Raw genomic sequence first — 13,803 nt, 5'->3', positions numbered from 1 at the left:
CCTGCCTGGGGCATGTGGGAGTCAGCAGAGAGCATTCCCCAACCTTTGTGCCAGAGGCATGGAGAGTTTCCAAGCTGTGGCCATATTTTCCAAGGATGTTTGTGGGAGACAGGCCAGCTGAGCATATGGAGGACACCTGCCACCACACCTGTCTGGTGGCTTTGGTCCCCAGGCCTGGGAGCTGTGCACAAAGCTCTGGTGGTGACAGCCACCGCTCATCAGCATGCTGTGAGGCCACTGCTGCTCCTGCTGCCACCGCAGCCACGCAGCAGCTAATCCTCTGCTGCACACAGAGTGGTGGCAGGCTCTGCAAACCCCGCTGCCCAGCAGTTCCACAGGCACCAGCTGGGCAGAGGCACCCCAGCCCCATGCCAAGGCCCCTGGGGAGCTGTGAGCCTCCCTCAGCTGGTGACTGGCAGCTGCTGCCATGTGCTGTCTGGAGGCATGGAATGTCTCTCCCACAGTCCTGGGGCACCAGGCCGTTTCCAGGCACCCTCTGGCTTAGGCTGCCACCCCAAAATCCGGGTGTGCCATTCCATTTGACTTGCACAAATGCCTGGGGGGGTCTACAGCTCAGAGCTCAGTCTCTCTGGCCACCACTCACGCAGTGGGACTCACTGCCATGAAGCTGCAGCCCTGAAGTTTTCCTGGGCCCCCTCCTGCCCTGCATAGGGCTCTCATCTGGTGCAAGCCCAGTCAAGGCTCGGGAAAGCCAAGGGCCTTGTGGCTCTGGGGAGCCAAGCATGGTGAGATTTGCCCAGCCCAGACATGACTGCATACCACAGCTCTCCCAGCACCTCGGTTTATTTGTCCGGGCATAGAGGAAAAGTGTTCCTGCTGTGCAAAAAGTGGGCAGCAGGGGCCCGTGGCTTGCATGCCAAGCAGCCACCGATCAAAGCCGAGCTTGTTTGGTCAGAGGCTGCCTACAGAGTCATCATTCCCCCCTCTCACTGCTCTTCTTTGCTCCCTGGCTGTCTCACCAGGCTAAGCAGCTTCTCCAGTTTTGCTATTTCCTCCTCGGGACCTTTCTTCACCTCCTGGCCTTTCTTCTGCTGCAAAGAGACCAAGCAGGATAGAACTGTGAGCAGGGAGGAAAGCAGGGATGAGGAGGGGTCCAACACAGGGAGGGCTGCTGGAGTGCTGTGTCTGAGCTCTCACCCCTCACTGGAGGCTGATCCACAGGGGGATGCACCTGCTTATCCTCATATTTCAAGCCCAAGGTGCCATGAGATGTGTGAAAGCTCCTGTGAGCTGGGAAAGGACACTAATGAAGTGTTTGGATGGAAATTATAGTGGATCTATTGATCCACAGTGACTCAAAGCCTTTTCTGCCTCTCTCTTCCCAGACCCTCTCAGCCCCATGGGACTGGACCACCCTCTAAGCTATGCCCTCAAGAGGTGCCAGGTATGCAAGACTGCTAGGGCAGTATCAGTGGTGCAGAAGTCCAGACCTCCCCAAAACAGCCCCACCATGTCCATCCTGTGCAGTGCTCCTGGGCAGAGGCAGCCAGAGGAGCAGGGATCATCCCTTTTGCACCCAAATGGCTTTTCCCAGGAGAGCAGCTGGGTGTTGAGAGCCCCTAACCTGGTGGGGAGAAGTGAGTCAGGGCTCCCAGGTGTGCTGTTAACTCCTCACTGAGGCTCTCCTGTGACTGGACACAATTCTGTGCCAACCCTGATGCACACCTCAGCAGGGGCAAGGAGGACAAGCACTTCCCACATTCCCCTAGCACCTGTCCCAAGCATCCCAGGGGCTCCCTGCCTGAGTGCTAAAGCAAACTGCCAGCATCTTGAGAAAGATCACATAGCACAAGGGAAAGAGCCTGCCCAGTTCAGCCCTCACTTATTTGGGCACAGCAGGAGCTTTCCAGCCTGGCAGAGGATGATGTCCCTGCTGAAGGCACAAATTCCACTCAGTGCTTTGGGCAGAACATGTTTCTGCTGTGCTGTGGGCTGCAGCATTGCTCTCAACAGAGTTCTGGCACCTTGGGAAAGTGATTAACCGGGCTTAGGCTCTCCAGGTTCACATCATGTAAGACACAGCTGCAGCAGAGGAATTTTCCAAGCTACACTGAGCCCACCAAGCCCTCCTGCAGCTGAGCATCAATGTCATGGGATTTCTCCAAAACAGCATCCCCACAGTCACCACTTCCATCATGAAGTGCTGCCTTTCAGTCACAGCCTTCCCCTTTGGCATCCTGCTGGATCTTGCCTTGCCTCTGGATTTGGTGGGATACCCCTGCTTTGGGGCTGGGGAGCTCCTCTGTGTGCAGCATGGCTCTGGGCACCCCAGAAAACAGCTGCCTAGCACAGGTGAGCAGGAGGGTTGGCACAGTCTGGCAGGTGGGCTCAGGAGATTCACCTCAGGAGAGGTGGCAGCGGGCCTCCAGCACTGCAGCAGAGCAAAGGGAAAGGAACATCCCTGACCACGCTTGGAGGCAGCCTGCAGGAAGCTGCTGTACTGGCTCTTCTTGGCATCCCCAAAGCACAGCCTCTGCTCTCCGTGCTCTCAGAAGGCCGGAGGAGTAGCACTCAGCATCGGAGGAAGGAGACTGCCAGCTTTCCTCTCTCCCCACTTAGAACAGATCAATTCTGCTCCTGCTGAATCAGCCCCGCTAATGGCCGCGGGTGCAGCAATTACAAACGCACACCTTCCCTTCAGCGCTGCAGAAATGCCAGCGCACAACACCGGGAAAGTTGTCAGCCCGCATGGATCTCCCTGCGTTTCTCTAGCAAACGTGGGCATTGCTGAGTGATGACAACGGGGAAAGTCCCCGGGGAATCCCTGTGCCCTCCCTCCTCCCAGCCCAGCACAACCTCGATGGAACAGAGGTTTCCTAAGCTGCCAGAGGACACTGCTGAGATGAAAGCAGTCCTGGGGGGAGGATTAGGACAGGGTTATTTGGAAACCCCTCTGCCCCCAAGAAGAGAGCCCCACTGCTGTTCTGAGCACTGGGATGAGCCCAGGTTCTTTTATTTACGGAGTCCATCGTCTGTATGGTGGGACAGTGCTGGTTTGTATTAATGCCAACAGGTGAGCAGCACCCTTCGTGGCTCTCATCTGGACACTGCGAGTGATGTTTGTAATAATGGCCCACACCACAGCAGAGCATCTCTCTGAGTGAGAGCCTTGGCATAAACACAGCTGCTCGAGGTATTTCAGGACTTAGCTATTTCTGCAGAAAAGCTGTTCTGCTGTCTGACAGCATTCAAACTCCTCCCTTTGGCACTCTGTGTCACATACAGCACCACACAAAGGTCCTTGGGATAGGCAAAAGAGGCACCTGCTCTGCTCAAATGGGAAGAAAAGATGCTGAAGCCACCTGCCACCAATCCATCTCCATCCCAAGTCCTTTGACCTATCTACTCACAGGATCGGGAAGAGACCCTGCCTGATGTCCTGCAGGCCCATGGGAACTGTGTCTAAGCCTTGATGAATTCACCAGCCTCAGGCAAGGCTCAGCTCCTGGTCACCAAACTGTCCCTAAAACTTTGACTTTCACACTGTCTCAGCTCCTTTGGTGCTTCTGAGCACGCTGTAACAAAGCCACTTGCAAGCCTGTAATGAGCCGTAACTGAACCAGAGCCCTAATTTAACGCCACATAACCAAGCAAGCAAGATGACACAGGGAATAGAATTTATAATGTCCTTTTGGGGGCACTGGAATGGAAAGTTTCCCTTTATTCTGTCATCTGCTTCTCCCAGGGCACTTGTGCTTGCGAGCTGGCTAGGCCGCTGATGGCACCAGCACAGCACTGTGGGATCTGCTTGGATACACGTGGCAGCTTCCTACAAATCCAGGGACTTTGGCTGCATCATACCTCTGAGGAGCAGTCCTTCTTGGAGCAGAGCTCTCCTGATGTCCCAGGGCACGCACGAGGCAGGGAAGTGTCACTTCCACGCATGGCTGCCAAAAGGCTCTGCCTCCAGCAGATGCCACAGCCAGGTGTGGAGAGGGCACTCGTGGGGCTCTGCCACCATGAGTGTAGCTGAGCCTGTCCTCCACCTACATCCCTGCTTACACCATATCCAGAGGGCTCCTCAGGAGCTGGCAGTGAGTCAGGACAGATCAGTCTTCCCCGTGAAGCTGTTAGATGCAGAGCTGAGATTCCATGGGAGGTCTGTCCCTGAGCAGCTCATGGAATGGGTATTGGAGCTGCTCAGTGCAGCATTTGCATTGACTTTACTGTTAACTGCTTCCCACTGGAGAGCAAAATGTTCCTGTTGAAATGGAGATGTGGGACATGGCAGGAAAGCTCAGGGCAGGGCCAGGAAAGTTGCTGTGCAGGGATGGACTCTGCCCTGCTTACAGAATGTGACCTCAGGGAGGAAAGATGGGGAAGAGACCCCCTGTTTGTGTCCACGCTGCTATATTTGTTGCCAGGCTTCTCACAGCCTTTACACTCCCATTACCTCATGCCTGGGGTCTTCCCTGGCTTGTCAAGCAGGGAAACTGAGGCGAGGAGCTCAGGTTTACAGGCAGTGTGCAGGACCCTTGATGGTCCTCTCAGCCCCAGGGTGATTACTGGCACTGGAAGTGAAACAGGAGGGGACAGATGACTGAGGTGAAGCCTCAAGGGGAAGGGTGGAGTGAGAACTAGGACAAAGATGAGGATGAGGACTGGCTGCTTGAAGATCCCTTGACCCTTGGGAGCCTCAGCCCCACCCATCCCCATGCTGGCACATGCTGAACTCTGCATTCAGGTTAAGGGACTCATTTAAACTGTAGTCTTGGCTAATGCCTTCATTCCCTAGTTGAACAGTATGCCACTGAGTTAATAAAACTCTCCCATAAAAGCTGTGATGCTGGCACTTCTCAGCTCCCATGTCTTTTTCCCATTGGTGGAATAATCATGAAACACCTGCCCCAAAGTTTTGATTAAACAAAGCCAAACATGTTTATGTTTTAAAGCAGCAAGGAAGTCAACCACACTAAGCATAGCCAGGAAAGTCCCCACAACTTCCTTGGGAGCAGAGGCGACCCTTTCCCCTGCTGAGCCATGGCCAAGGGGCACAGGCCTGTCTCTGCCCTGCTGTGGTCATGACACTGATGTCATTCCTTACACGAAGGGACTTCTGGATGCAGTCATGCTGGAACAGGATCTAGACATTTTATAAAGCAGCCCAGTGACCTAAGAACTGGCCTCCCATGCACAAAGGTTTAAGCTTTTACAGAGTTGTTTTGAAGGGGGTGAGAAGCCTCAAGAAGACACCTAAACCTGCTTATTCTTATTGTCCCCAGTGGGAAGGGGCACATAGCCTGCCAGCTGTTCCGAGGTGTATTTCTTTGGGAGAAGATCTTGCTCCTTCTGCTCAGGTTAAGGTGACAGTTTCAGGGTAAGGGCTCCTCCATTACCAAAACACACTAGTGACTGGCCTGGTGAACTTAACAAATGAAAGCAAAGAGGAAGCTTCCCTGGAGCATTTCTGTCAGAAAGACCAAGGAAAGCCAAACTCCTTCATGAACACAGAAAAATTTTCCTCATCATCTCCCTGGGCCACTAACCAAACATTAATAGGATCAACAGGAATATGGTAAGAGCTGCAGCCCTGAAGCCTCCCAGATCTACCTCATCATGGTCCTATTGCAACCCAGTGTTGTCAAATAAAGCTGGAGTTGTGTTGATCTGGGGATGATGTCTGTGCCAGGACCACTTCTGAGCTCTCAAGAAGTACATTTACAGGCAACAGCAACGTGCTTTTCAACCACAGAAAACCTCGAGGTACACTCCCAGCCTGATCTGACAGCATCACTCCTGGACCATGGAAGGATTAGCTGACAGACTGGAGATAAGAATTTAGGCTTATTCTGCTACTGTTTGGAAATAAATGACACAGTAAATGTTTTTTTCAGGGAATGAAACTAGCAGAAAAGCCCAGAGGATGGCTGGGTCATTCAGGTGACAGCAGCCACACAGGATCACTGGCCTCAAGGATGCTCTTACCTCAGCTTCAGGTACAACCAGTGCAGATCAGGGCAAGCACCTCCACCTTGCTCAAACTCACATCCCAACTCAGAGATTTTGCCTGGAAGCTACACTGGCCATGCCAAAGCACAGCAGGGCACACGGGTCTCAGGGCCCCAGCTGCCTGCCTTTGCTTTTTGGAAGTCACTGTTTAAATTGGGTAAGTCACAGTGCTGGGACCAGCCTGTGGCTCAGCAGCACGCATCTGCCAGGAAAGGCATCGGAGCAAAGGTCAGGACATCCAGCAGGCAGGAAGTGCAAGCAAAATTGGATCAGACCTGGAAGCGGATGGGATTGTCACTGGAAATAGACCAGAAGGAATTGGGCAGGGCATGTGGGCAGGGGTCACTTGTCCCTAAATAGTGAGTAGCTGCCCACAGCACACCACAGAGCTGGCCTGTTCACAAACATCCATGGGAGTGGGGAGGGAATGCCTGATGGAATGGATGGGCTCTGCAGCAGCAGCAGGGAGCTAACAGCCTGGTCAAATCCATGGCCATCAGGGATCACAGCCTGTGCATCGTCACTGCTCTGTGTCTGCTCTGCCAGGGGCTGGCTGGGACTCCACCTCCTTGCTCACCCCCACTCCTCTGGCCAAGCAGAAGTTGTGCACACAGCAGGAGCTGTTCCCTGAAGAACATTCCCTATTCTTGCTAACTCCAGAGCCTTGAGCACTGTCTCTTACAGACCACTAATTTAGGCACCTAAATTTAGCCATAAAAAGACCACATTTAGCATGAAACTTCAGTGAACAAGGCCAAGCTGAGTGCAGATTTGTCTCATGGCAGTCCCCACAGCTCCTCTGAAATGGGCATTACAATGATTTGTTACCTCCTTCTGAATTTATCCTTGTACCAGCTGCAGAAACCCACCAAAACCATTTAAAAGTCTCAGTCTTCTGTCTTTTCCATTGTCTGACACAAATTTGAAAGAGGGATGTTGTCATGACCCACAGTTCATGAATCACCAAATAAATAGCTTTAAAGAAAAGGATAAGTTTTAAAGTCATCTTAAGACATTGTGGGTCTGAAATGAGCCAATACCATTAACTCTGCCCTGCACAGGTGCTGTGACTAGGAAACATCAGCAACAGGGTCCCAGGAGGTCACACTGTGTTTTGTCAGCCTTGAGGACAATTTAGCTAAACTCTAACTGTGAGCTCTAGGTGTGTGAGATGAAGAACAGCTTTCTTTTGGGTGTCATCAGCCTTAGTCACTGAGATGAGCCAACATCTATAGACTCAATTCGAATAGAACAGCCTGGTGAGAAAAAAAAACCCTACACAAGGTACATGGAAAAGATTTTCAGTCGTATCACTTAAGTGACTTGTACTAAGCACTGAGAAAAACCATTGTGTGCTCATTGTGCAAGGCAATTACCCTGTCCTGGTACACTGAGACCTCCTGGAGGAGTCAGAGTGGAATAAAACCCCTAAAAGCTTTTTCCTCAAGCCCAGGGAGACCTGGTGGTGCGAAACCATCATTGGGATATGGACAGAGGGAATGGGATGCCCTATCCTTCACCTCACTGTGGGGACAGGCAGTGCATCACCCACTCAAACCCTGGATCCAGCCCTACTGGATTCAGATTCTCTGCAGTGCCATTTGGCTCATCAGGATGGGATAAATTATTTCAAGTAGCTTTTAACCTTTTGGGAAGCCCCAGTACTCAAAGCCTGCTTACATGCCAGGTGTTATAATAGCATGGGATGCAAAGGCTGGTGGGGGCATTAGTGCCCAGTGTTTTAGCTGTGGGATCTCTCAGACCCAAGCAGCAGGGAGGAAGGAAATGAGAAGTGGATTTTACTTGGGATTAAAGCCCACTAGCCAGGCAATACCTAGTGTTCTAGCTTGACTTCAAATATTGCTGGAATTCCAGTGACACCCAGACACCAAACCTCAGTGGAACCTAGAGGATCCAAAAGCTGAGCAGGCTTCCCTAACTCTTGCACCTGCCATGAGGGGCCACATCTGCAGCACCCCTTCACTTGGGTTGGCAAACCTGACGTGAAAGGCTTGGGCACACACAGCACCCACAGGCACATACATCAAACCCATCCCCAGGGATAAAATCAAGGATATGCCCTGCAGAGTGCAGTGACCCCAGAATTCTTAAGCTGTAGTCCTTGATTCCTGCCAGGCAGCACAGTCAGCCACCCAGCAACATTTCCTTATCACTCAGCATCTCTTTTTTTTTTTTTTAATTACTTCAGCTTTATTTTAACATTTTGGCATGCCAGCTCAGTAAGCTGTAATGGATTAGAGTTTAATAAAAGCAATCAAACACAAATGTGAATATGCACCTCCTGCAACTCTTGGATGCTGCTGTTATATCACAGAGCACAGCATCTCATGAGAGAACATTTGCAGTTTTATGAACAGTATATTTTAAAAAGCTGGAGTTTTTTCAATGCCCTTTTCTCTGGTCACAATTGTTAACATATGCATATCTACCTTGATCACCTTTTAACTGCCTTAAGAAAGTCCAGTTGCTGTTTTTATTTTAACACAGCACCTTCTTTAATTTTTTAAATAGTTCATAAAACTATTTGTATAGGAAATATATTCTTGTTTGCTACTTACATGGGAGCATGTGAATATACTTCATTTTGGATAAATACAAGTACACAGGAAACTGGATTTTGCTAATATTAGAAGTAAAAATAAATGTCCTTGCTCAAAGAAGCCTCATATGTAATAACATTAAATGCCAATGGCATGAAAGATGTATTACGACTGATATGCTTCTGCTTATGAAAAAACTCCGTCTGCAATTTAATGTCAAGCAACATTCCTCTCTTTCTCTTTCCCACTCTCCATCACTGAACTCAGGCATGTTTCAAAAATTGCACTAGATATTTCAGCCATGTGAACAATTTTGTCATCTCAACAATGTATTCTCCTTGTGTATTTTTCATTTAAATCACAGAGTCACCCGGGGCAGAGCTAGGAAGGGTTAGTTCACCAGTGCACTCTTGTCCATGGTGGGAGCTGGTACTCTTAAACTGCTTCTGACAGATGCTTATCCAGTCCTTGGGGTGCCCAGCACAAGAGGCCCCAAGCAGTGGATTGCCCCACTCTGCTCCCAACACCTGCACAGCCATTTCTTTTGAAACCCCCCAGGAATGGTGCTGCCAACCCACCTCTTGGAGGTGTCTGTCAGCATGTCCCTCTTACGCCCACTGAAACCTTCTCCCTAAGTCTTTTCCTGCTGTCTTGTTACCTCAGAGCACTGCCTTCCTTACCCTGCCAGCCCAGGATCCCTTTGGGAGTGCTCACCTCTCTCAACTCTCTGCTTCCAGCCTCTCAGCTGGCTGTACTGTCCTTGCTGCTCTCCTGCTCCTCATGTCCCTCAACCCCAGTACTCAAAACTGGAGCAGAGGCCTTTGCACTGCAAAGCAGTGCAACAGGATCAGATCACGTTTCCTGCTCGGTCCTCTGCTGCCTGTGCTCTCTGCTCACTGTGCTCTCTGCTCAGGTAAGTGAGACCTTTCTCTGTTCACCTCCTCAGCCAGTTATTCCAACCTCCTTTCCCTCTCCTTCTGTTTGCCTCCATCCTCACCGAAGTGCATCCTGTTTACTTCAGGCTGAGTCTCCCCATTTGCCTCAGATTAAATGACTTGCACAACTTCTCTCCACCTGCTGCACAGGAAACTGCCAGGCAAATGATAAATGCCACACAAACACTCCCAGGCCTGGGAACCAGATACACTGTTAGCCTGGACAGCGTGGGACGTCACGCTAAATCGCATCAGCCACGACTGAGTTACGCTGCAGCATGCAAATCAGGGCTTAAAAGAGGTCAGCGAGGAGCTGGACGCAGGACAAGCACAGGAAATCCTGCAGCTAGAGCTGCTGTTCTTCCCTGGGATTTCACACAGTTATGGCAGCCGAGAAATCCCTTCCTGCCCCACAGACAGACAGGGCCCAGCTGTATCCCACCATAGCGCTGCCTTGCCCTGGGAGCTTCTGAGGGATGCTGCTGTCAGTCCTCTCCTGGAGTGGGCTTGGCATAGTGCTGATCCATGCAGGATGTTTTCTGCTGCCTGTTGAGATATCTGCCCTCTGAGCCCACATATCTGGCAGTGATGCTGAGGTTGTGTTACACACTCCCCATCCATGTTCACTGACCCATCTGCATTGGACTGTCATAAGGGTCTGAGCAAGGGCTGTGCAGAGAACAGCATTCCTGCTCATCTGACTGCAAATGCAGGGCCCAAGCACTGCATATCAGCCAGAAGCAGACAGGATAAAGCAGTGCAGGAGAATTCCAGCAATATACTGGGAGGCAGCTCATGGAGTGCTCCTCTGGGGCACAGGCACACACAGAAGCACTCATTTCCTTCTGGGAGACACCACCAGCTGATATGACCTGACCTGGTTAAAAGCTGCTCTGCAGGAAGGAAGCCAGGATGGACCTGGGTATGGGCTGCCTGGCATGATGGGGATTGCAACAGGGCTGGAGCTGGGGATGCTCCTGTCCCACCAGCAGACACAGACTACCATATGCGCTGGTGATGTGTACCCACCCATACCTCACTCTGACCCTGCCACCCAGGAACAGGGGGTCTTCTGGGTCCTGTGTGGAGACAAAGATGAGATACACTCTGAAAAAAAAGCAAATCTAGATTCTGTGTTCGTGTAAGCTGTTCAAGCAGGAGGCAGCCAGTTTTAACGACAATCCAGTCTTAAGACGCTGATCTGGCTCCAGCCCAAGTCTTTGTACTAAGCTCCTTGACATCCTGTTTAGAAAAGCATTATTAAAATCTAATTGCTTCATGCATATATTGCTGTTTTAATTATAACAGAAGCAGGAGAGAGAGATGGGAGCAGTAATCAATCTCTGATACTAATACATTTTTGAAGAAGGAACTGGCCATGGGAAAAGCCAATTCAACATCATCTGTGGAAACCAGAGGGAGATATTCCTAGTGATTGTCCACGCTGCCAACAGCATAGTCTCAGTGTGGCCACGAGTGGCATCCCTAAGTCCTCTTTGCTTTGAGACACTGACTGGGATGCTGCACCTGAATTAATTTTACATGTTTGCTGCTGTGTCTCTGTTGTACCAAAATGTAATTACTTCAGAGCCATAGACCAGTTAAACCCATCTGCTCAGCTGGCTGCTGAAACTAATGGATATTCTTTGAAACAAAGTATTGCAAAATAGAGGCATGCTGGAAAGAAAATTATGTAGAAGTCATCAAGGTCCTTAAGGCAAGCACTTCCTAAAGCAATCTCTCCACTGCCGAGCAAGTCCCATGAGCACCAAAGACGGAACAAGGTTAACCAGCAGCTGGCAGTTTCAGCAAAACAGTGTCCAAGATGGCAAAATAAATTATCTGACAAATAATTGCAGGTATAAGGACTAGAGGGGACCTGTTGACAGAGGTTAACCGACATTGATACACAGCCTTAACACTAAGTGCACCACGGAAAAATCCTTCACCAAAAAGGCTTGTTAAGCACTGGAAGAGGCTGCCCAGGGAAGTTGTGGTGTCACCAGTGCTGGAAGTATTTAAAAGATATGTTGACACTCAGGGACATGGTTTAGTGATGGGCTTGGCAGTGCTGGGTTAACAGTTGGAACTATGACACGAAGCCGGTCACCGCAGTGTCACTGAAAGCCTCAAAACACCAGCAAACATGGCCTGATCCTTGCCTCACTCTTTGTATTGCTGGAGCTGGGACAGACGGACATGGCTGGGGCAATGCTGCCAGGCAAACAGCCACCATTCCTCCTGGTGGCCCTTAAAGGAGATGGAGTGGCAGAGATCTCATCACATCTGGATACCACTTCTGGCTGCAGATTCCAATGGCATAGTCAGATCATCATCTCAGGAGGGGTCACTTCTCCCCAGGCTGTCTGTTTCCACTCTGATCTGAGCTCAGACACTGACTCCTGGTATCACCCTGGTGTGAGGAAATCCCCGAAAGTCAGATGTGTTGTCAGGCTGCAGGTCTGGGGGGAAGTAGTAAGGACTGAACAAGAACCTGGTGATGCTTTCAGAGCGCTTCATGGTGATGACCAGAGCTGTTCCTCTCCACAAGCACAAAGGAGGTGCCTAAACTTGTTTACAGGAATAGTGGAAGCAATTGCTTTGTAGAAATAATGTTGCCTCAACCCCCTATATCGCACTGCTTCTCCCACAAAACAGTTAACCCTGTGGATCCTGCATGTAAAGTGCTGGGAGACCCAGACAGAAATGCCCAAGGTATGGTGGTTTCTCCCAGCCCTCTGCTGATCCAGCTCTTCCCCTCTCTATCAGGGAAGAGTCACCATCGCTTGAGAGCTGGGTGAGACACAGCCCAGCAGGGGATGAGCCCATTACACTGCTGCATGCCTGGCGCCAAGAACAATCCTGGAAAGAGATGTTTTCACAGCTGGCAACCAAGCAGGAAATGAAAGGAAGACAGAAAGGAGGCACTTGTGCTCAGAAAATTAAATCCAAATTACAGTAATTATACTTGCATTAACACCCTATTTGCCATAAAGATGCATAACATCCTTAGGTGAGAGCTGTAACTGTCCTGAAGGTGACAAGAAGGTAACTGGAGAAAGAGTGCCAGCCTCTCCCTACCTTGTAAAATCCTTAAGAAGTCTGGATCATCATGAATGGTTGTTTGCAATTTAAATTCCCCAGCAACCACCTGTAAATGAGTCAGCAATCCAGCAAGAGCAGCAGAGAACCTGTAACAGAGCTGATTTATTCCAGCAATCCATGATTTAACCATAAAGAAAGGCGTTGTTTTCTATATGACAATCTGGGGTTTGTATTCTATTGTGGTGTACATAATACGAGACAAATTCTCACCTCACTCCATGATTAAATCACATCCTGTTGAAGGCATGGGATTACTGACTAAACTGGGATCATTAGCATAATTTTGAGTCTTTGGATCACAGAAACTTGATTCATGTTCTGTACCTATGCAGAATCAAGCACAGTGCAGACCAGCCCTGGCAGATGTTGTTGGTACTTTGGTCTTCACTGAAACCACTTCCTCAATTTCAGTCCACACCCCCATGTGGAGATCTGGTACAAAGCCTTTCAAAGTCCTTGTGACCTCCATGCTGCCAGGTCCTCTCAAGACTTTATAAGTGATCAGCTGAGGAATGAATGAGAAATTTGAAATGCCAGTGAGGACACCAATCCACCCTCCCAAATAAACCTGAAGACTGCTCTGAGATTTCATCCCAGTTTTTTCACTGAAAACTAATCTTTTGTGGTGATTTTTCAGCTGGTTACTCTTCCTGTTTCTGACATAACTTCTGCACTCTCTGCACTCTCCTGGTTTAGCTCAGACATGCAATTGTTATTTGGCTTGGCACCAGAAGACAAGTACAGAACCACAGAAGGTTCCCTCAGGAGGGACAGGTAAAGCTAAGGATGGATTTTTTACAGAGGCTGAGGGTGAAAACAACAGTCAGCCCCTGTGTAATCCACGGTGTAAGAGCAGCTGTCAGTCTAGCAAACAGCCCAAATGTTTGATACTTCCTGTCATACAACAGTCAAGAGTTTGAGTGAATTTTCTGCAACACAGGCAGGCAGTTCCAAGCCAGAAGGCACTAATTAAGAAACACTAGGTGAGTGTTAGAGAAAGAAATTTTGAGAGGTGAGAGAAAAGGAAGGGGATGAACCCTTCTCACCTCCTGTCCCTGGTCCTGTGTGTCATGTTGTCAGTCACTGAAAAAAAAAGGAAAGGAGCTTTCTAGGAAGGAAAGAAATAAGACAAGGAGATGACAGCTGTGCTGGATTGGTGTGTCTGTTCTCTGCTCTGGTGATGAAAAACAGGCTCTGAAAGGTCTTCATTTTCAGCTAATGGTTTCACCTAC

At 49.9% G+C, this 13,803-nt stretch overlaps 1 protein-coding gene across 1 annotated transcript in view; it reads right to left on the bottom strand.

The window, feature by feature from the left end:
* Window positions 1–759: 759 nt before the first annotated feature.
* The window catches only part of DNAI1 (dynein axonemal intermediate chain 1), a 139,819-nt gene continuing 126,775 nt past the window's right edge, over window positions 760–13,803 (bottom strand). Inside the window, exon 20 of the mRNA XM_038124618.1 lies at window positions 760–1,052. Within this exon, the coding sequence (XP_037980546.1) occupies window positions 948–1,052 (105 nt within the window). The 3' untranslated portion in view covers window positions 760–947. The remainder of the gene's footprint in view (window positions 1,053–13,803) is intronic.

This window comes from Motacilla alba, chromosome Z (genome assembly GCF_015832195.1).
Source record: "Motacilla alba alba isolate MOTALB_02 chromosome Z, Motacilla_alba_V1.0_pri, whole genome shotgun sequence".
In the NCBI taxonomy this organism is placed as follows: Eukaryota; Metazoa; Chordata; class Aves; order Passeriformes; family Motacillidae; genus Motacilla; species Motacilla alba.
Note: the sequence above shows the minus strand (reverse complement) of the source record. Positions and strands in the feature narration are given on the sequence as shown.